This window comes from Microchirus variegatus, assembly GCF_963457635.1.
Source record: "Microchirus variegatus genome assembly, chromosome: 3".
NCBI classification, from domain to species: domain Eukaryota; kingdom Metazoa; phylum Chordata; class Actinopteri; order Pleuronectiformes; family Soleidae; genus Microchirus; species Microchirus variegatus.
The window spans coordinates 10,473,573-10,494,243 of NC_139804.1; the positions used below are offsets into that span (position 1 = coordinate 10,473,573).

Genomic DNA, 20,671 nt, shown 5'->3' on the forward strand with positions numbered 1-20,671 from the left:
GACATTTTACTTGTAAACACCTTTCAAACCCTCAGGGCACTTTACATCTTAAATAAGAAGATAAAATCAAACACGCAAAAGTTACAATAAGATAAAACGGACAAATTAAAAAGTTAAGATGAAATAAAACGAACAGGATCAACACAGTAGTTGGAGTTTAAAAATTACAAGAGTTTAAAATGCAGGATAGAGGTGATAGTAGGTGATCCACTGTGATGCATTCTGTTTTATTTATGATTTACACAGTGGCCCAGCTATTATAAGGTTTTTCCCCCTGTTATAAGGGTTTTTTCCCTGGTAGTTTTTCCTTACCCTGGTCAAGGGTCTAAGGACAGAGGATGTTACCAACCCTCTGAAGCCCCGTAAGACAACATTTGTTTTGTATTTGTGGGCGATATAAATTAATTCAATTTCATTTCATTTGTTCATTTATTATCTTTTCAAAACAATGACATTTTAATTGAATTACTGTTTTTCTTGAATTCCCCAGCTAATATGAGCGCAGCCTCCACGCCCGTCTCCCGGGTTCGTCAGGGATGGGCATCATCCTGGAAGAACAAGGGTCTCTCCCCTGTAGCCTGCAGCACACCACTGCTGGCAGCTTTCCCCGGCAACGATGACGAGCAGGAACGTCGTCAGCGCAGAAGGTCAAGAGTCATTGACCTTCAAACTGCTACGGACTCCTCCTTTAACGACTCTGCATCTCACAGGTATGCTGCAGAGTTTAAAGCTTTCAACTAGAGCTGGACGATATGACCCAAAACATTGCTTATAATGACAAAATGTCAAATAATAAAAGGTTAAGTTTTGAGTGAAAGTTGAAGAAACTGTTAATTAAAATTATTTATGGACAGAACAACGCAGTTTATTATGTTTTGTTTATCAAAGTGTGTTTGTACTCTGCATTAACATTATGGGAATTGATTATTATTATGAATATAATTGATTAATGTGTCGATTATTTTCTCGCTGGGCCCACACAATGTTGAAAAATGTCGATTTGTGTTTCCCAAACCAAAATATTTCAATTATATAATGATTTTCTTGTCAAATGGAGCAATGAATTCAGAATATTTTCACATTAAGAAGCTGAAAAATCTGAAAGTTTGTTTTAATTATTAATAAATAACAACATACTGTAATAATGGATTGTCAAAATAGTTGATGATTAAATAATCATTGCAGCCCTACATCATATTGATATATTGAATCTTTGTAAAATTATTATTAACTAAATGTATTGCATATATTGATTAGTGCTGCAGCTATTCATACATTATTTATTAATTAATTAATTAATTAATTAATCATGACTTGCTGCTGTGTAATATTCCTCCTGAAAGCCTGAGTATAATCTCATGTTTGTATGCAGCGCCACAGGGACTCCTGCTGCCGTGCCCAAGTTGTCAAATGCACAGATCTCGGAGCATTACTCCACCTGCATAAAACTCTCCACTGAGAATGTAAGTGTCATGTATTGTCATGTCCTGTTTTGGCATTAAGATGTGATCCAGCCCTCTCCCTTTTGTCTCCTTCTTTCCCTGTGTTTTCTTTCTTTTAGATATAAAGTAATTTACTTTTGAAGTAAATTGATGAAACATGACAATTTAATTTCCCTTTTGGGCATTGCTTAAGTGAGTTATCAATTTTCAAGGAATAGTAAAAGATTAATACATTGCATTAATGTCTTTTTTTCTCTCCCCTTTGTGTCAGAAAATCACCACCAAAAATGCCTTTGGTCTGCATCTGATTGATTACATGGCAGATATTCTCAAACAGAAGGATTCAGAGCTCACAAACTTTAAGGTATGAATATTCTTTATTAAACGTCATTAGGAATCTGCAATGCAACTTCTGCCAATTGTTGTCGTTATTGCTCTGCCTCCATTTTGTCTTTTTGAACAGTAACGACATGTAATTAAGAACAAACATCGCTATCTGGGATTTTGTAGCCTCTTTCTGTCCTCCAGCTGCATGAGGTCTTTTTTCATTTATTTGTATCATTGTCTCCTTGAACAATCCTCCTTCACTGCTGTCTCTTTCTGCTTTTTGTTGTCTTCTGCCTTCACCCCTTCCTCCCCCCTGAGCCTCACAATCTCCTTTTGCTTTTCGTGTTATAAATTCGTTTTTCTTTGTGCATTTGTTAACATTCACTAAGAGCAGAGCACAGACCAACATCTACTTATTGTCTAAATGCTAATTAACGCCTCCGTCAGAGGCTGAACTTTTGCTGTTACAGCTTTGCTAATATGGATTAAATCATCAGGGGCTGGCAGATTTAGCCTGCATTGTGTGAACCCATTTGACAAGTGTTTTAATGTAGCAGACATTTTTGTTATTTTAAAGTTGGGCATTACAGTTTTAAATGACAATTTGAATCAAATGTGTTTTACATACATACATTATCTGTTGTAGCTGTTGCCCTGGTTAATAATAAGTGTGAATGGTTTACTCTATATTTGAATATTTAAAATACCAGATGATAATTATCTATTAAAGGTATCCCATTCCGAAGTTTTGAGCAGAACATTCAAGTTCATTCAACAGTATTTTGGTACGTTTCAGTCCGTCAAAAATGTATTAAAGTACACAATGATGCGTGATTACTAGATCCACTCAGGAGCAGAGACATGAGCGCAGCTGCACACTCAGCGCTGCTCTGCTCATGCCGCCTTCAGCGTAAATTAACGTGAGTGAACGAGACTCAAAAACAAAAAAAGGAAGAAAAAAGGAAGTTTGAAGCGCCATCGTCTTCGTATAAGTCTACTGTGTGAGATCATTTAGGATTCAGAGTAGACTACGATGAGAATGAGAAAATGAATGTCAACAAACAAACCATGGTGTGCAAGCATCTGTTATGCAGCGCAGTGAAGTTGGTTTGAAGTTGGATGTTGGACAGACACTAGCTCTCCAGCACCATCCAGAGCAAGCCTCTCATCTACATCGTCATCACCCGTCTCTTTCACTTGGAGCAGCATCATGTAGTTGTAGTTTCTGTGAGTGGGTTAAAATTGTGTTTATTTTTGTTGAATAGCACTAAACTTTATTTATTTTAAATGTGTGTGGTTTCGTGTTTGCCGTTTCATTTGATCTGATAGTGCACTATTGTTTAAATAACATTTGTGGTGTGATTATATCTGTGCTTTTAATTATTTTTACAATGCAATATTGCCTTTGCTAGTCTGAGCAGTTTTATATTAAGATACCGAAACCGTACCGATACCTTGGCCCCAAAACTGTGATACATACCGAACCGTGGAGAAACTGTACCGTTGCATCCCTAGTGTGTATGGTGTATGATGTATTCTTGTATTTGTGTGTTCTTACTGAAGGTTGCTGCAGGTACTTTAGATGCCAGTACAAAAATCTATGCTGTGAGGGTGGATGCTGTTCATGCTGATGCGTACAGGGTGCTCGGTGGCCTGGGAGCCGAGACCAAACCAGGAGAGGGTAAGAAATTCTTTACCACTGAATTATCACTGTACTAGAAGGCATTTCCACTTAACTTTTCTGCTCTTTTGCCAACCAACAGACGCAAATGATGAGAACAGAGATGATGAAGGAGCTGAAGTGAGTACCAAGCAGCCGAAGAAAAAGCGGCCTCCTAAGAAGACAGTGGAGCAGAACCTGAGCAACATCAATAGTGCAGAGTCTGAAAGGAAGTGTGAGGTAAGGTGTGATTTTTCAACAGCGTAAAGGGAGACCCACCTGATTAAAAGAAAAAGATTGAGAAAATTGAATTGATATTGGGACAAGAAACCTTGATAGTCTCGTGCTTTGTTTCAATTATGATATGGTTCAGTTTGGTACAGCATGGTACTGTTTGGAATGGTAAAAACCTGGGTTAGGTTTGCTACTCAACGGACAACAATGGAGGACATCCAGCAGCTCTTTTTTTCCTGCTCACCTTGCGGATGTTTGTCTCAACAAAACGTCAAGCTTTGTATGAGAATAGACTGTGGGCACTGAAGAAACAACAGGTGCAAGGAAGTTAGGTTATTCTGTCGCTCAATCAGCTGACTGTCATGAATGGAGCCGGTATAGCTTCACCTGGGGCTTCATGTACAAAGGTTGATAATGTGAAAACAAGTAGTCGTCAGAGTGATTTGCACATCAGGGACATACTTACGAACAATTAACACCTTGCAAATGGTGGAATCTGGCGTGAGCGAGTATTTAGGGAAAGCAAGGATTTACTTGCAAATGATGATAATTGGCTCATAAGCCGATTTTGGTCAGGAGTGTGCCAGTCAACCATGAGCTGAGCCATGCCAGCTGTGTGGGACAGAATCATCCCAATGTCTTCCAGGTACATCAGATTCCCATACAATGCTGTTAAACAGGCCAACATTAGTGCAATTTTCAGCGAGAATCTGTTTCCCTAATGTAATCAGAGCTATTGACTGCACACACATTGCTATAAAATCACAGGATGAATTTGTTTACGTTAATGTTGTTACGGAAACATTTTAATTCCATCAATGTTCAAATCATATGTGATGCGCAAATGCAGCTAACTAACATTGTGGCAAGGTGGCCTGGTTCAACACATGACTCATTCATTATGACTAACAGCATGGTTGGGAACAGGCTGGCACAGTGCGCGATGGGTAGCTTCTGTGAGTACATGGTTTATTCTTTTAATTGTCCCGTATGTAAACCAGCGCCATGCACATATGGGCATGTGCGCATTCAAATATCATGTTTTTGTTTTTCTTTATTTTCTGCTGGTGAAATTAGAGCTACAGAGCTTTCTAACAAGCCCCTGATCGTCTCCCTGTGTTCATTTCGGTAAAAGCGGGCGTAAAGTTGGAAATGTCAGCCGTGGTGCACTTCTGCATTCATTAATTGTGAGAAGAAAAAAAATATTAAACATGAGTTAAAGCGTTTAATATCCTGGCATCAATGGGGGCGTGGACAGGGAGAAGTTTGGCACCTCTGCATGTGCGCTCAATTCTAAGTTGATTTGGGATGTACAAAAGAAACATGTTTGGATCCATGTGTACGCACACTTTGATACATCTGAATTTATTTATGCGTACAACAGTTTCTGGGTTTTGGTGTATGCCAAGTTTCAGTAGGAAATCCACTCAAGTCTTTGTACACGAGGCCCCTGGACTCTATAATACCATTTTACTCTGGTAGCCCAAAGGAAGGCCAAGAAATGGAACAGTTGGTGACGGTTATTTTGGCATTATTCCTCATGGAAATGTAAAAATACGTACCAAACCCGGTGGAAACTAGCTTTGGTGGTTATATTTTAAAGTAACACAGTAAGATCAAGCCACATTTAAATTTGAACTTTGATTTATTAAAATGTGTTTCTATTTCCATTTCAGTGCGCACACTTTTTAAGTTCTTTTTGACCTGATCTTTATCAGTCTAATCATGATCAATCATGTCCTTGTTGTCCCCATACTCTTGCCCAGGTGGACCCCATGTTTCAGCGGATGGCCTCATCCTTTGATGAGAGCAGCACCGCTGGCGTCTTCCTGCCTGTTCTCTTTACTGAAAACAGTCGTTGCGAGCTGCTCTTCCCCTCCTACATGATGCTTCTGCAGTCCAGACCCTCTTATTCTCCTCCACCTCCACAAACGGTCTCCACTTCCCCATTCAAGGGTAAAAATAATTTACCATGTTTGGGAAAATGTAGGCTTCTCCATTTGTACTAGTTGTTAGGTAGCTTTTCAACACCGCTTATTACCACCTAGCTACACTGAACAAATATATAAATGCACAAAGAAAAACTTGTAGTTATTGTGATGTGACAAAACAGAGTAACTATCCAAAAATAACAGTACAACTTTATCAATAAAGTGGCTTTAATTTGCGAGCATTAGGATCAATTTCTGCTGGGCTGCTGTTAGGTCAAGACCCTGGTGTGGTTGAAATGCTCAGAGATTCACCTCCCGTCGGCGGTTCCTGACTGTCTGCGCTGAAATCCGCCTGTTGTGCAGACCAACAGTCTCACCGGGCATGTGCACGATTCGCTGTCGTTCCAGTCTCTCTGAAACGAGTCCACAGGCGGCTGACAGTGGAATGATGCACATTCAGTTGTGTTGCCACAGCTGTAACGCTCAACCCAGCACTCAGCATGGCAATGGCACGCTCCCTCATGATTTGTGACATCTGTGGCATATTGACAAGTGACAAAAGTCCACATTTTGGTGTGCCCTTTTATTGACCAGACCATAAGGAGTGTCTGTGTACTGGTCACGGATATTGACCACCACTCTGCCATGCTCCATGACTCTTGTAAGTTAAAATACTCAATCTGAGATTGTAGTCAATAGGAGTGGCCAAGTGACACTGGAGTATTGGGTTTGAGCAAAACAAATCATTCCATAAACAAATGCATCAAGAATCTGAGCAAAAGTCATGACATTCTATTTTTATTCACCATTTAAAGTTTGTGCGTTTATTTTTTATTGTTCAGTATTTGTGTAATCTACATATGTCTTTGCTTTGTGCTTCTTCCAGCTGCACTACAGCGCTCCCAGGAGAAGAGCTCCATCTGCCCCTCACTGCAGGACTTCTCTTTCACGAGCTGGAACCCCGAGCAGGTCAGAGATCCACATCAGCACCATGTCTTCCATAGTTTTTGATGAAATGGTAGCAGAAGCAGCTATTCTCTGGTTAAGGCACAGAACCCTGCATCATCCATAGTTCAGCTCCTGGCTGGTGAAGCCTTGATGCATATCACAACCTTTCCTACATTCCCTATCAGCACTAAAATGTTGGGGGAAAGGAACACAATGCCAACAACCCAGAATTGTCTTATCATTGGTTTAGTATATTATCCTCCTGTTACCAATTTGCCTTCCTTTAACAAAAAAAAATCCCCAGCAGTTTTATTGCTTTTCTAACAGTTTCTATTCCATTTTTTATAGCGCTTTTCTGGACACCCAAAGCACATACAAATGACCCATTATTCTATTGCCGCATTCTCACTGCTGGTGGTGGTAAGCTACATAAGCCACAGCTGCTCTGGTGCAGACTTATGTCTAATTTTTTTCTAAACTGGGGCACTGTGCCCTCTTACTTTTTCATGCTCCTTCGTTATTCATTGCTACTTTAGACTTGGTGATGGGTCCCGACACCTGCTACTAAGCGGGCTCCGGGGCTACATTTTGAAATACCCTATTATTATTAATGGTCTTGTTAACAGTACAGGGCACAATCAGATTATTTGCTGTCTCACTCACACACATATATATAGGCAGCAGCCTGTTTCACAAAGAGACATGTCTGGTTATTTCACCAGAACTGATGCTGAAGCTTAGCTTATAGATAGACTGTGGTCAGAAATTGGAGGAGATATTTCATCCAGGTGTCTCCAGGGGAGATCCTCCAGGAAAAAGCTGTAGTGCCCCTACCCTTAGGGAAAAAAACCCTGATTTACATTAACATGTGGTGATCTGAAAGAAATGGAAACACTCATCCACAATCTTATCATATTTATTGTTTGTATTTGTATATTTATTGAAACACAAATCATTTCCATAAAGTGATATTCTATTATATTCTTTGCATCTTTTCTCAGACTATGAATCAGCTGCTGGAAAAGATGAAGCAAGGTGAGCATGTGTTTGATGTAAATGCTGAGCCCGAGCTTGAACCAGAAGAAGACAATTGCCCTGACTTTGATGCTGACTATGAGGACGGACCCGGTGACTGTGAGGAAGGTTCCAAGGAGCACAAAGAGGGATGTGAGGCTTCTACGTCTGGTAAAGGAAGGTGAGATTGTGAACTCCAGTGCATTTGAATGGAGAATTTAGTTTTTCTTCATGAAAGACGCAATAACTTAGCCTTTTATGTAGACCTAGTGATTAAGGAGGCAAATGGGCAAAAGCATCTAGTGCTTCTCTTTGTGTATGTTTCATACTTTTCCTTCCTTGTTGTCTTAAGACCCTTATTTAAGATGAAAGAAATGCCTTCATTAAGCTCTACTCAGGAAATAGTCTACTCTCTTTAATACCCATTGAAGTGTTAGACTAAGATTTGCTTCACCTAGTCACTGGGAGAAAGTAATTTTGTTCACCAGGAGTAGATATTTAATTAGAACATACTAAATATCCTGGTTAGAGTGTGTCCAAACCAAAACCTGTCAGCCTTGATTAATTGAAGGCCTTTGTGTGTGCTTGCTTTGCTTTGAATGGTGACGTGATAAAAATGCAGAGATGTAATTGCGATTGGCGAGGGAGACATCACCACTATGTGCCTGCAGCTGTCCTCTCAGCCCAGGGAATATTCCTACTTCAGCCCCAGGACCATGGCTGCATGGGCTGGACCTGGATACTGGCAGTTCAAGCCAAAGCACAAGTGTGAGTGACAATCAATTGACTTGATTAGTTGATTCTTTATTTTTGTGACATGTACCAAAGTAAAAAAGAAAGACAAAGTACAGTTTCAATGTTAAACTACATTTTGTCCTTGGCTCAGCAAACAAAGTCTGCTGTAGCAAGAGCTCCCTTCCTGAAGCACAATTAATATGGCTCATAATCATTCAATCAAAAGAAATCGGCACATGTAAAGAACATTCCTTATATAATTTTAACACTGCCACAGAATGACTCACTGGTATCTGGGGCGAATATTAAAGTTCCTGAGCTCTGCTGTACATAAGAATCTGTGTCTTTAGTTCAAACTATATGTGACATAAGGTTGTACTGTATAATAAGAAAGATCTTAATTTTGGTATACACCATTTATCAACTGACGAGAAAATAGTCGCCTCACTGTAGAGATTACATTTTTTTGTGATTGGTACAAGTATGAAGTAGGCTTTCATATTTTCTTTTAACAGCTGTGATGACTTTCTAAATGTGTGTTATAGTTATCATTAAGTTTATATGTCGCTTCTTGCACTTAATCTCCTATAGTGGACCATTTGCCTGACAAGGAGACGCGTAAGAGGAAGCCCAAGAAGGCGTTTGAAATAGATTTCAGCGATGACGTCAACTTCGACACCTACTTCCGCACCACAAGGGTAAAAAAAATATCTGTAAAGCTTCTATATTCCTTGAGAAAGATGTGCCATCTTGTTGTTCAATAAAGAGTCACTGTCATATTTCATGAAGACTTGCTTCATCTTCTGCTCCAGTTTTGAAATCCAAAGCTTTAACACCAAACAGTCGGTTTGTTTCGCCTATGGAGATGTGTAAAGCTATCACAGAGTGGTCGTTATAGCATATTAATTAAACCAATGTGGCATAATTTTAATTTGGACCCAAACTGTGAGCTTCCTCTGTTGGAACCACCCTATTTACCAGGGTATGTGATCAGAGTGGAGCTGAGGAATTTTGAACGGAGTGCGTTAGTCACAAAAGGCTCAAAGTATGTGGACATAGGAGTGTTAAATTATTCAGCACAAGCTTTGCTTTTGCTTTTATTTTTCCTTTTGGGAGTTGAACAACATTTCTTTGAGGGTTTAAGTGCAACAAAGTACAATCCTCGAAATACGCATGTAAGGAAGATTGCCGGCCACTTTGAATGACCACAAAAATATAACTTCAACCGGCTCCCTACTGACTTCAAACAATGTCCAAACTTCCAGAGAGCCTATCAAGGAGAGTCTGCAGTGGAAGTTGAAGAGAACATGCATTTTCATTAAAAACTACATATGCACTACAAATGCGAATTAATCAGTAAAATCCATTCATCACCCAGTCTGCTTGTAGCAAACAGAATGTTTGTCTATGGGAACATTAGCTTCTTCTTCTCTCTTGATTTATAAGCTCAGTAAACATTTTGGTCTCAATTACTAGTTTAAAGCTATACTTGCCTTTCTTGCATGTCTCTCAGCACTTAGTAGAAATTTGAACATTAACAACTCCGCCTCACTCAAAGTTCCACCCTCCAGGGTGGAAACTGTGGTGGCCATGCACATGCGCACTTCATTAGCAGCCTGGAGGCGGAGTGGTGAGGTTCTCTCTGCTCTGACTGTAGGCTGAGACTGCAGAGGCTACTCTACCCTAACCCTAACCCGGCAACACACGCTACTTGTTGAGCACAGTACCTGCACAGTGATGCGTGCTTTCACGTGAGAGTCTCTAAACTCTGGAACGAGAAACTCTGACTGAAACCTTTTTAAAAAATCTGTCAAAATCATGAGCTGAGAATTACATCATCTGCTTTCCCTTCACAGGCTGCAACCACCATCACCAAGTCTGCCCTCACTGCCAGCAATAAGAAGTCGACTCTACCAGCAGACTTCCAGTTTCCCCCAGAGACTCTCTCCCAGCTCAGCCTCAAACCTTCCAGCTCGGTGAGGCTGCTGGGAAATATTGAAAGCAGAGTAGCACAACCACTAACTTTCTTTTTGTTTGTAGAATCAATGCGCCAGTGTGGTCCAAATACTTTCACAGACCAACAGGGAATTTTATTTTGGGATATTACTGAAAGTGAACTCTTGTATTTGTCGTGAACATGTATAATTAGGGGAGGGACCATAACAATGAAATCTTGTGTTTTCACATGTATAGTAATAGAAAAACACAAGATTTCATTGTTATGGTTATGTATGTGTGTGTATATATATATATATATATATATATATATACACATATACACTATTACTATACATGTGAAAACACAAGATTTGTCAAAATGATGACATGATTTGTTAAAATCATGTGAAAACACAAGATTTCATTGTTATACATGTTCTCGACAAATGCAAGAGTTTACTTTCAGTAATATCCCAATATATATATTTTTTATTTTATTTTTTCATGCATAATCAAGTATTCACAGCATTTTCTACTGAACAGAATTACTGCAGTAGATTAACTTCATTTCCTGTCAGTAATAGTATGCATTTTTGTTTTCCCTAGTTGAGTCAAGAGGGCCGGAAGAGGTTGTCTGGTGAGCTTGGAGAAGGCATTGGAGACTATGACTACAACAATGCCAATGACACGGCCAACTTCTGTCCAGGGCTTCAGGTCTGAAATGTTATTTGATCCGACTTTATTTTAGTACACTTTCTTTGTGTGGTTGGATGCAGTATACACAGTATATATACAGGCGACGCTGGACCTTTAACTCCTGTAGTGTAAATTCCTCTGAGTGATTACCCAGACAAGGAAAGCGTAACACGAACACAGAGCATTTGCCATGTATACCGACTGGGTGACACATGCCGTATTTGAGTTCAATGTGAGTATTTATGCAGATGCCTAAATCAATAAAAAAATCAACTGAGAGGTTATTTACACAAGCATATGTAGTGAAAATAACACGATACTTTTCATACTGATGTTCTTATTTTCACAGCAGATGTAGATATACATTTTATTCATTGTTCAAAATCAATAAATATAAAAGTCATAGTTGGAGAAGGCACCAGGATAGAAGTCAGTGAGGTAGCAGCCTATTTTGGCATGAATCATATCTTGGGTCTGTTTGGTGACAATCTGATGATCCGTTTTATAGCCAAGATCGGCTGGTACTGATGTCAATAATTGTGCATCCGTAGCTGATATGGTTGGCCAGTTTTCTCCATCTGATGAAATATAAGTTTAATAATAACACATCTTATGTACTTATGGTCTGTTTCTGTCCAATCTGTATTTTTTTTTATTTATCTGGACTGCAGATAACAGCTGATCAGTATCAGTGAAAAGTAACACGTCATATGTGGATTGTGATAATCGAACATCTCACTCTGATGATTTCTGGTGTTGATCTACATATTCATGCTTGTGGCGTCTCTTTGTCTGTCCTGCTCCTCAGGGTGGTGACAGTGATGATGATGTTGAAGGGTTTGCTGGTTCAGACGACACACAGCCTTCAGTGGACAGTTTACCGCCACCCTCTCAAGATCTAGAGGGCGTGTCCACCTACGGCGAGGACGATTTGGTACCTGAACCCCACAGAGTGAGTAACACAAGATTTCTCTGCAAGTTGAACTGCTTGAGGGTTATCTGTAACAACGTGGCCAAAAACGGTTACTACACTCAAAATCAAAACACTGCTGCGAGTCGTATCCGCCTCCCATTCCACCCCTCCCTTCCAGAGTCGAGGTTGCCAGAGCGGTTGACATGTAAGTCTGTCAGCAAACGAGCGAGGAGCGAGCGTTTTATCATAAATGAGTGGCTCTAAGACACACAATTCTGTTCTCTCAGTAAAGATCAAGATGTATAATAATTTATGGTAACATTAGCTGTTGACTAGGGATGGATATATCAGATGGAATAACTTTATGCATGATATTTGACAGAACTGTCCTTCATTTTTGCCTCCCCTTTTACAATGTTATATAGCAGGGCTGCCAACTTCTGACAAAACCTTAGAGTGAGACATCGTGGCATGCGGGGCAAATTACCACCACACACCCAATATATTTATTTATGGTAATATTTTATTAATCGCAAGTTTATTAATGCTTTATGCAATAATAAGGTAAATGATGTTGACACTGTCCGGAATCAATCCTACAACCTTCCCGACACAAGTCCACCTATTTAACCACTCGGCTACCGCTATTATTCACTCTATGTATGTCAGAAGAAGACCATTTGGTAAGATTAGAAAGAGACTAAAAGACGCATCTCTGTGTCATCTGAACTGCCGCTGCAGCCCGCGCCGAGCAGAACCAGCCGCTGACAGAACCAGCCGCTGACGGAACAGAACTACCGGTGGTCGGTGTGGTGGGGGTTTTGGCTCCTAGCAGAACCTGCCCGTGGCAGTGCCGGGAAACACCGTCCACCACGGGGCGGTGGTGGTGGCACGCAGCCAGCAGCAGCACCGCGGACAGGTTCTGCCCGGAGCCACTACCCCCGCCGCACCCCTGGCGGGCTGCTGCCATACCCGCTTCGGTGCGTCAGTGCGGCAGCCTCCAAAACCGAGGGAACAGTTCAAAACACAGAACTCGACAGTCGAGCTATGATGCTAACTTAGTTAGCCAAGCTGAACTTACCTTTCGAGGAGAGTAGCCCATTCTGCATCCGTTTTGAAATTCCTCTCAGCTTTAAACTCTCTCCAGCGTTCAAAAGCATGTCCTATATAGACCCTCGCTTTGCCGCAAACTTTATCTTGGTGTTTTTGACATTCATACCGAGATCGTTTAGGTTTCCTTTCGTTTCTGGCAACCCATGGTTGCTCAACCGCTGAGACTCTACTGACTTCTATGATTGGTAGACGGCAGTAGATGGCGCGTTATGCCAAAACATAATTTCAAAACATAAATAAACTTTGCGGTGCGAAAAACATTTTTTTTAATCCAAATATTTTTGTTGTACTATTTTTGTTGGTGAGTACAGTATGTTGATTGAACATTATTCCTGGTCCTCTGTGACATTAGGAGGATTTTATGGCCAGTTGCTTTAAATTTATTACATCCAAGTCAAACTCATTTTTGAAAACTTATGAAATAGTTTTGCACCAAAAAAAGCCTGGAAATAAAATAGTTTTATGATCTTTTAATAAGTCACAAGATCGTTTAAACATTGCGTTACATGCCATTAGTTATTCTCAAAGAACAAGACGTGCAGCAAGCCTCAAGGCTAGGAGCTATAAAACAAAGTGTCCTCATGTTGAATTAACAGATGATATTCAGTTGTGCTTCTTCCTCCCGTAGGTCAACAAGATTGAGATCAACTATGCCAAGACTGCAAAGAAAATGGATATGAAGAGGCTGAAGAACAGCATGTGGAGTCTCCTCACAGAAAGCCCAGAAAAATCCTCAGAGGTAAAGTTTCACTGACAGATTGGCCTTGTATCAGCTTTTATGTCTACAGACATTGTCCGTACTAAATAACTTATGTTTGTCCTCCATGCCCTGTCCTTCAGCTTGAATAAAAGTGATGGATTCTACTTCAAATTACCTTTTTTAAGTTTTAATTTCATGTAGTTGAACTCAATAGGAGATCTCGCCCTCTGGTGACGAATGTTTTGGCTTTCAAAAAGAAAAGATAGTTCAGTGTAAGACACTGAAGTTTAAACTTTTTAAATATCAGGAGAAACTTTGAATATTCCCTGGTGATGCTCCCCCATGTTTTAGTTTTTCTGCATGTATTTGTTTATAGAAACAACCTAACACAATGTTGGTTAGCGATCAACTATGAAGTGGTAACTGAGTGGGACACCACCCATTACGCTGATGATTTGACAGGTGCTATGTTGATGACTACTCTTGGACAATACCAGCGGTCAGTCACAGTGGTGTCCACTCATGTGCTGTACTCGCGTGTTTGTACTAAAACGCAAGCCCACAGTTTTGGAGCCAGCAGCATTTTTAAACCTCACATTACACCAGGGTCATATGGACAACAGGTGCATCCGGAGCAAAATGTATACATTGTTAAACATAAATGAAGCATTATGGATATGTCTGTTGTGATATTTCAAACTGAATATACAGATGCAAGGATTCCATCTCTATAATCATATTAGATTGACCAATTTGGTTTTTGAAAGGTTTTCGACTCCGGTCTTCTACTGTTCTCTCTAAATTTTGTGTCCATGTCATTAACTGTGCCTTCATGTTCCCTGCAGGAGGTGGAGACTTTGGAGAAACCAGAAGTGTCTGGTGAGAAAGTATTCAGTCAGACTACAAAGACGATGCTTCAAAGGTACCATCGGACCCCCCGACCACAATTGCCATGACATAGCATTAATGAACTTCAAATGTGTTTTACCAAAAGCATCTGTTCCAGTGGATCTAAACACACTCTACTGCTCTCAAACTACTTAGTCCTTTCTTTTTATGGACCAAGTTTTAGTCACAATTTCATATTTGCTTTTATTTCTACAATGATTAATTGATTCTTTATTGATCAATGAATTGATCACCAACTATTTTAACATGTGAAGTTTGTGGACAAAACAAGACCTTTGACGTTACCATTATTACGTATGGGAAACAATGATCAACCTTTTCTGGCGTTTCAACAAGTGATTGATTATATATCCAAGTAGGAGAGAAGTAAATAGTTTAACAGCCTGAAATATAAGAAAACACATGAGTATAGTTTTAAATAACAAGAAATAGTGTAAATTCATTGACAGAAATGCATGAATCTTGAGTCAAAAAAATGAGCTTCAAATTTTTATTTAGATTAGAATATGATGAATTGTTCAGCGCTTGCAAAGTTTTAAATCCAGCATAATTTCTGAAAGTTTCCATCTAAGGAGCTTTGGCACTCTGGGCGAGTGTTTTAAACAGGTCTAATTATTTAATATTATTGTGGTTAAAAAAATCTCCACCCCTCAAGGCACTTGACTCCCTGTCTGATATTAGATCAGATCAGCTGGTGTGCTAATCGTGAAAAACCGAAAGTAGCTGGCATGCTAATACCCAGCTGTACGGTTAGCTGGTGTGCTAACACTGGGTGCTCAAACGCCGTGGTGGGGTGATGAGCTAGGCGGTTAGCTGGACCAAGGATTAGCTGATGTGCTAATGCTCGGTAAAATTGACCTGGTGTGACTGACGAAGCAAATTGATCCAAGGCTACTAGCACCCTGCGACAGAGGCTAAAATAAGATCCGTCTGTGGACAGTTTAGTCAGTTAGCCATGAACACGAATTATGCTCTGAGTGAGAAGAGGTGTTTGAATGACGTGGTGTCGTCCGCATACACTATTTATGGTAGTACCTGTGATCAGGATTGGCGTAATGAGATTAATGCTTCTGAGGGCTGCAGCAGGGGCGTGCATCCCATAGTGAGACATCAAATAAAATATTACGAAAGAGAACTTGCATCTTCCCTAAAGCTGCCTGAACGCATCAATATTAATCTGTATTATTTTGTTACAGGTTGCCAAGCACAATGGCCCAGAACCTGTCGGTACCTCTGGCGTTTGTCGCGTTGCTTCATCTTGCCAACGAAAAGGTGAGTGTTGTTTATTTATGCAGTTAATGTTGTGTGTGTGGGGAACTAACAATGTTACAGCATAAATTTCCTGCAGGTGAGAATAGTAATACTTTAAAAAAGATTTGTTTTTCCTTTGTGTGGTCCTCACATCACTCCATCTGACAAAAATTCAGTGTAAAAGTTTAATAGTATCACATGATAACATTTATTGACCAGCAATTATGGTCTGTATCTTAAGTTTTGTTTCGACATTACAGTGCACTTATAAAGTGGAAATTAAATGTTAAATATATGAAACGGGTGATCATTCTGTGTCAGGAGGCACATAGGGCTGGGCGATTAATCGATTTTAAATCAGATTTATTTGTTTAGACCAGGGGTCTGCAACCTTTAGTATGAAAATAATCATTTGTGTCCCCTCTCCACCCAAATAAAATAAATCTGAAGCCACAAAAACCAATTTGACCCATAAAATTAAAGCGGACCTAGACCGGAAGTTCCAATTAACGCTGTTTTTCAGTGTGTATCTGCGTCCTTACCTCGTTTATGAAGCCCTGAAGGTTCAAAACAAACCGTTCAGCCATTGCTGAGAACGCTGTGTTTTATTGTAATCTCGGGCTCAGCGAGATCTCCCTTCTGGTTACATAAAGAGCAGATCGTCCTGCTCCGGGCACTAGTCCGGGCACATCCGGTTGCGTACATTGAACCGCAGAAGAAGAATAACGTCTGTTGTGGAGGTGTTTCACGAGCGACAGTGTCTTCTGACTCTGGGTCTGACTCCGGGTCAAAGTCATAAAAGGGACTGCGGCGGGGAGTCGTGACGAAGCTATTTTTAAACCTGGTTAAAACAATGTTTTGATAATGAGTAGCAGTACATCCACCGTTCCAGAGGGGGGAGCTGCGCTTCTGAGAGCGGGTGTGCTGATTATATCACTTCCGGGTACTGGCCAATCACAAGACCGATGAGAAGGCTCTACGCTGGCTGGCCAATCACAACACAGTCTGTCTTCTGGGGGTGAGAGTTGAGTCTGAAATTTCGCGGCTGAGGAACAGCGTCAGAAAAGACAGATTTCTATAGGCTCGTTTACAGCAACTAGGAGGTTTTTGACCATAAAAAACAAGTTAATGTATGTTAGTAGACCTCCATAACTAACATATATGTGCGACAGGACCACTCTATGTGAGCTTTAAGATTATATCACATAAGTTTTTTATACAGATAAACTATATAGAAAATAATGGCAGTATGTCACATTAAGAACTACAAAAAGAAAACTGTTGACATTTCATTGCTGTTTATAGCCAACCTTTTATAAAGTGGAGGGAAAAAACTTCTTTGAAATAAAACACAGAATTATGTAGGGATGGGACTTTTTTGTTGACAAATCGATCAACAATCGACACGTGCGCACCTCGACAAAAACATTTATAGTAAAAAAAGTCGAAGTGTCACAAACACGTAAATTTCACAACCACAGAGGTTAAAGAAGCTGTGCACGAAAAGGTGATCCTGCTGTCCAGGCTCTCACATGATGATGCGCGCGTCACAGGCTTGTTCTCTCGAGTGGCTGTGCGCGTCCAAGCGTGTGTGTGTGTGTGTGTGTGTGTGCGTGCAGTGCCAACGAGGTTGTGCTTAAGTTTAGGACGAGAGTGGGGGACATAACACAAGCGCTACACAAATGAAGACGGCATCTCACCCAGTCAGGATCACTGTACTTCACTCTGGTGGACACCTAACGAGCGCAGGTTCAAAAACCTGAGCCGTCTGGCGAGTGGCGACGCACGCGTTCCAGCGGAGAGTCTGCTTTTTTTTCTTTTTTTTTGCCCCTCATTTTTATTATCGCTGTTCTGATGGTCAATAATGGACATTACAGCCAAGTTTTTGAGCCTTAAATGAAGTAGTACAGTGTAGAATAGTTTACACCCCCGCATTGTTGCTGTTGATGCTGTTGCTGCTGATGTAAAAAAAATCGACAAAAAATTCGACACGTGGACCGCGACAATCGACTCTAAAAATTTGTGAAATTCCCATCCCTAGAAATGACATTAAAGGAACCCACTTTGAAATAGATAAAGCAATATTCAGATTTCATGCAGTTTATGCTTGAGAAAACCTGCCTGGATCCAAAGGAGGACAGGAAAATCTAATGGAAGATCTAATGCACAAAATATTAAAACACGTATTTATCACCTGATCTCTAAATAAGAGCTGTTCACTTTGAAACACCAAAATGAAAATTAAAAAAAACAACAACTTTGTTTTATTCATTTCTTTTATCTACAAGGAGCCGCTGCAGAAGGGCTGAAGAGTCACATGTGGCTCTAGAGCCGCAGGTTACAGAAATCAGTTTTTTACTTTTTTTTTACTTTTTTTTGTCAGCTCCCGTCCTCTCCTCTCCATTCATCTCCTCTCTGCTGTATGTGTGGGTGTGGGTCGGGGTGGGTGGGTATGAGTCAGTGTGTATGTGTGTAAAAACATCACTCATTTGCACATAGTACCCCATATGAATAATTAGATGTCAGCAGATATTGTTTTTAAAATGTATTATTGAATATCGGCAAACACCTAAATCATCCGATATGATAATCAGTGGACGCAATGGGCAAAGCGGCTCTTGCAATTTGCCCTCCCATTTTAAGCTGTCAACACATTTATTCCTTGAATTTGAGAGAATCGATAGTAATCGAAAAATCCTTAAAATTGCCGTCAACCAAGGTGTGGGAACCATGCTAAAAATATATTCATTGTAATTATATGTGATTTTTTTCTTCTTTTTGTTTTCCTTGACAGAATTTGGAGTTGGTGAAGGTTGATGACATGTCAGATATCATCATCAAACAAGGCCAGTGAGGAGGAATGAATGATGGGATGTTGTATAAATAATCACTGCTATTCATTTATGACACTCTGTCCTCTTCCATCTCTTTTCAGTTCCAATCTCTCTGACACTTTGCTATTTGTACATGTTTTTATTCCATTTCTAGCAAATATAAAATAAGGAAATATTCAAAAACTGAGTCTGACCAACAGTATTTCCTTGAATAGACATTCAAGCGTTTGTCATTTCCTTTTTATTCTGTGCTCTTCATCCTTTTTGTAGATAATTTAACTGCTCAACCACTGAACAAAAACATTCATGTTGTCAAAAAAAATAAAAAAATAAAGTCAATGTTTATTCCTAATCAATATGTTCTCTATAATTCATTTTTCATTTATTGTGACAAAGCGGTTGTGGAGAATTGTGTAACCTTTGTGCTCACATTCAGTTTATATCAGAGGATGTTTACAGGAATTTGCAAATGTTTGTAATAAAAACAAGAAACATGAACTTAAACTACTGTGTAGATTAACCATAGGTTGACACTGCCCACTGGTGGTGTTCTTAAGTATTGCTACTGAGGTACAAAAACTGTCCACACTGAGTTTATAGATTTTCAAGAGAGTCAAGTAAGCCTTGTTTCTGGGAAATTGTTCTTATTTTTTACTAAAATAGTCTTGACAAGCAAGTTTTGCACTAGATAATCTAATTTTATATCTTTCTAAGATATAATAACTTACTTTTTGGTATTTATTGCGTGTTAAATGCAGACTCACCATTGTGTGAGTGCAAATATAAGAAATTGTGAGGTATAAATTCTTAATGTCTGCTAAATCAAGAAAAGGAAGACTCATTTTAATAATTCATTTTAATTTCTTACAAAAATGTTCCAGTTTTGTGTTATAGGTTTGTTTTCCTCATTTTTAGGGCACATTACAATCTGAAAGTGTCGAGATTTTCATTCTAGTTTTCAGGAAAATTTGCTCAACCCCCTGACAGATTATTCTTTATGGTCTTAAAACAAGATAATTGAAATCAATTTAAAATAATTGGCTTTTTTCAAGTAACGTAGACATAAAAGCCATCAATAATTATGTAGAAATTTTCCAGTTAACTTACACACATTTTACAGATTAGATTTGAGAGTAAATTTAAATGTGTTTTTTGTAATATTAATGATCATTTTAAAGGTCCAGTGTATGTGAATCAGTGATATCCAATGGTGAGACTGCAGAATCTATAAAAAGAGATAACACTCACAGACGGTCATTTTCAGCCAATAAAGCCTCCTAAATGTTACATACGGCACCTTTAACAGGTTGCTCTGCAAATTTTACAATCATGTGTATGGATTGACTGAGCCGTTTTGAGCCGAGTTTTCAACTCAGAAACCCTGTGTAGGGAGCACTTTTACTGTTAATGGCACTTCTGTCATTTATTTCACAGTAAATCAGTTGTGGCCGTAAAATATGTTGCTACGCTGCTTGTGTGCACTAAATACCATGTAGAGCAGAGATCGCTAACAGGCGGACCGCGGTCTGAGTCCGGACCCAGACGTCGTCCTGTACGGACCTGGACCTACAGTGAATAAATTATTTAAGTATTTTAAATGTTGACGAGGTGCTTCTATTTTGACCGGCGCAGCTTCTCTAGACTTTACGGTACTGGTTGAGCGAATCCGGAAATCTGCTGACCAATTACATTCGACTTAAGCCAACCCACATGACGCCACTAAAAGCCAATCAAATCTGTGCATCCTGATAAATATTGCGACCCTGAATATGGACAGATGAAGGCAGCGAGGAGCGAGTGACAGACAGGGAGACGAGTGAGTGATACAGCGAGGGAAGACAGAGAAAAAAGAGAGTTTACAGCGAGAGAAGACAGAGCGAAAAGTGCGTTTACAGCGAGAGAAGACGGAGAGAAAAGTGCATTTACAGCGAGAGAAGACAGAGAAAAGTGCATTTACAGCGAGAGAAGACGGAGAGAAAAGTGCGTTTACAGCGAGAGAAGACAGAGAGGAAAGTGCGTTTACAGC

At 39.8% G+C, this 20,671-nt stretch overlaps 1 protein-coding gene across 1 annotated transcript; it reads left to right on the forward strand.

Annotated features, from left to right (window-relative positions):
* Positions 1–495: 495 nt before the first annotated feature.
* ncaph (non-SMC condensin I complex, subunit H) lies at positions 496–18,665 on the forward strand (the record flags this gene model as incomplete). Its single annotated transcript, XM_083887388.1, has 17 exons — positions 496–710; positions 1,373–1,463; positions 1,714–1,806; positions 3,333–3,450; positions 3,533–3,669; positions 5,430–5,619; positions 6,481–6,563; positions 7,544–7,737; positions 8,179–8,324; positions 8,883–8,989; positions 10,148–10,267; positions 10,836–10,943; positions 11,734–11,877; positions 13,580–13,690; positions 14,497–14,573; positions 15,757–15,832; positions 18,606–18,665. The coding sequence occupies 17 exons, from the start codon at positions 496–498 to the stop codon at positions 18,663–18,665; spliced, it is 2,070 nt and encodes a 689-aa protein (XP_083743514.1).
* Between the last annotated feature and the right edge of the window lie 2,006 nt (positions 18,666–20,671).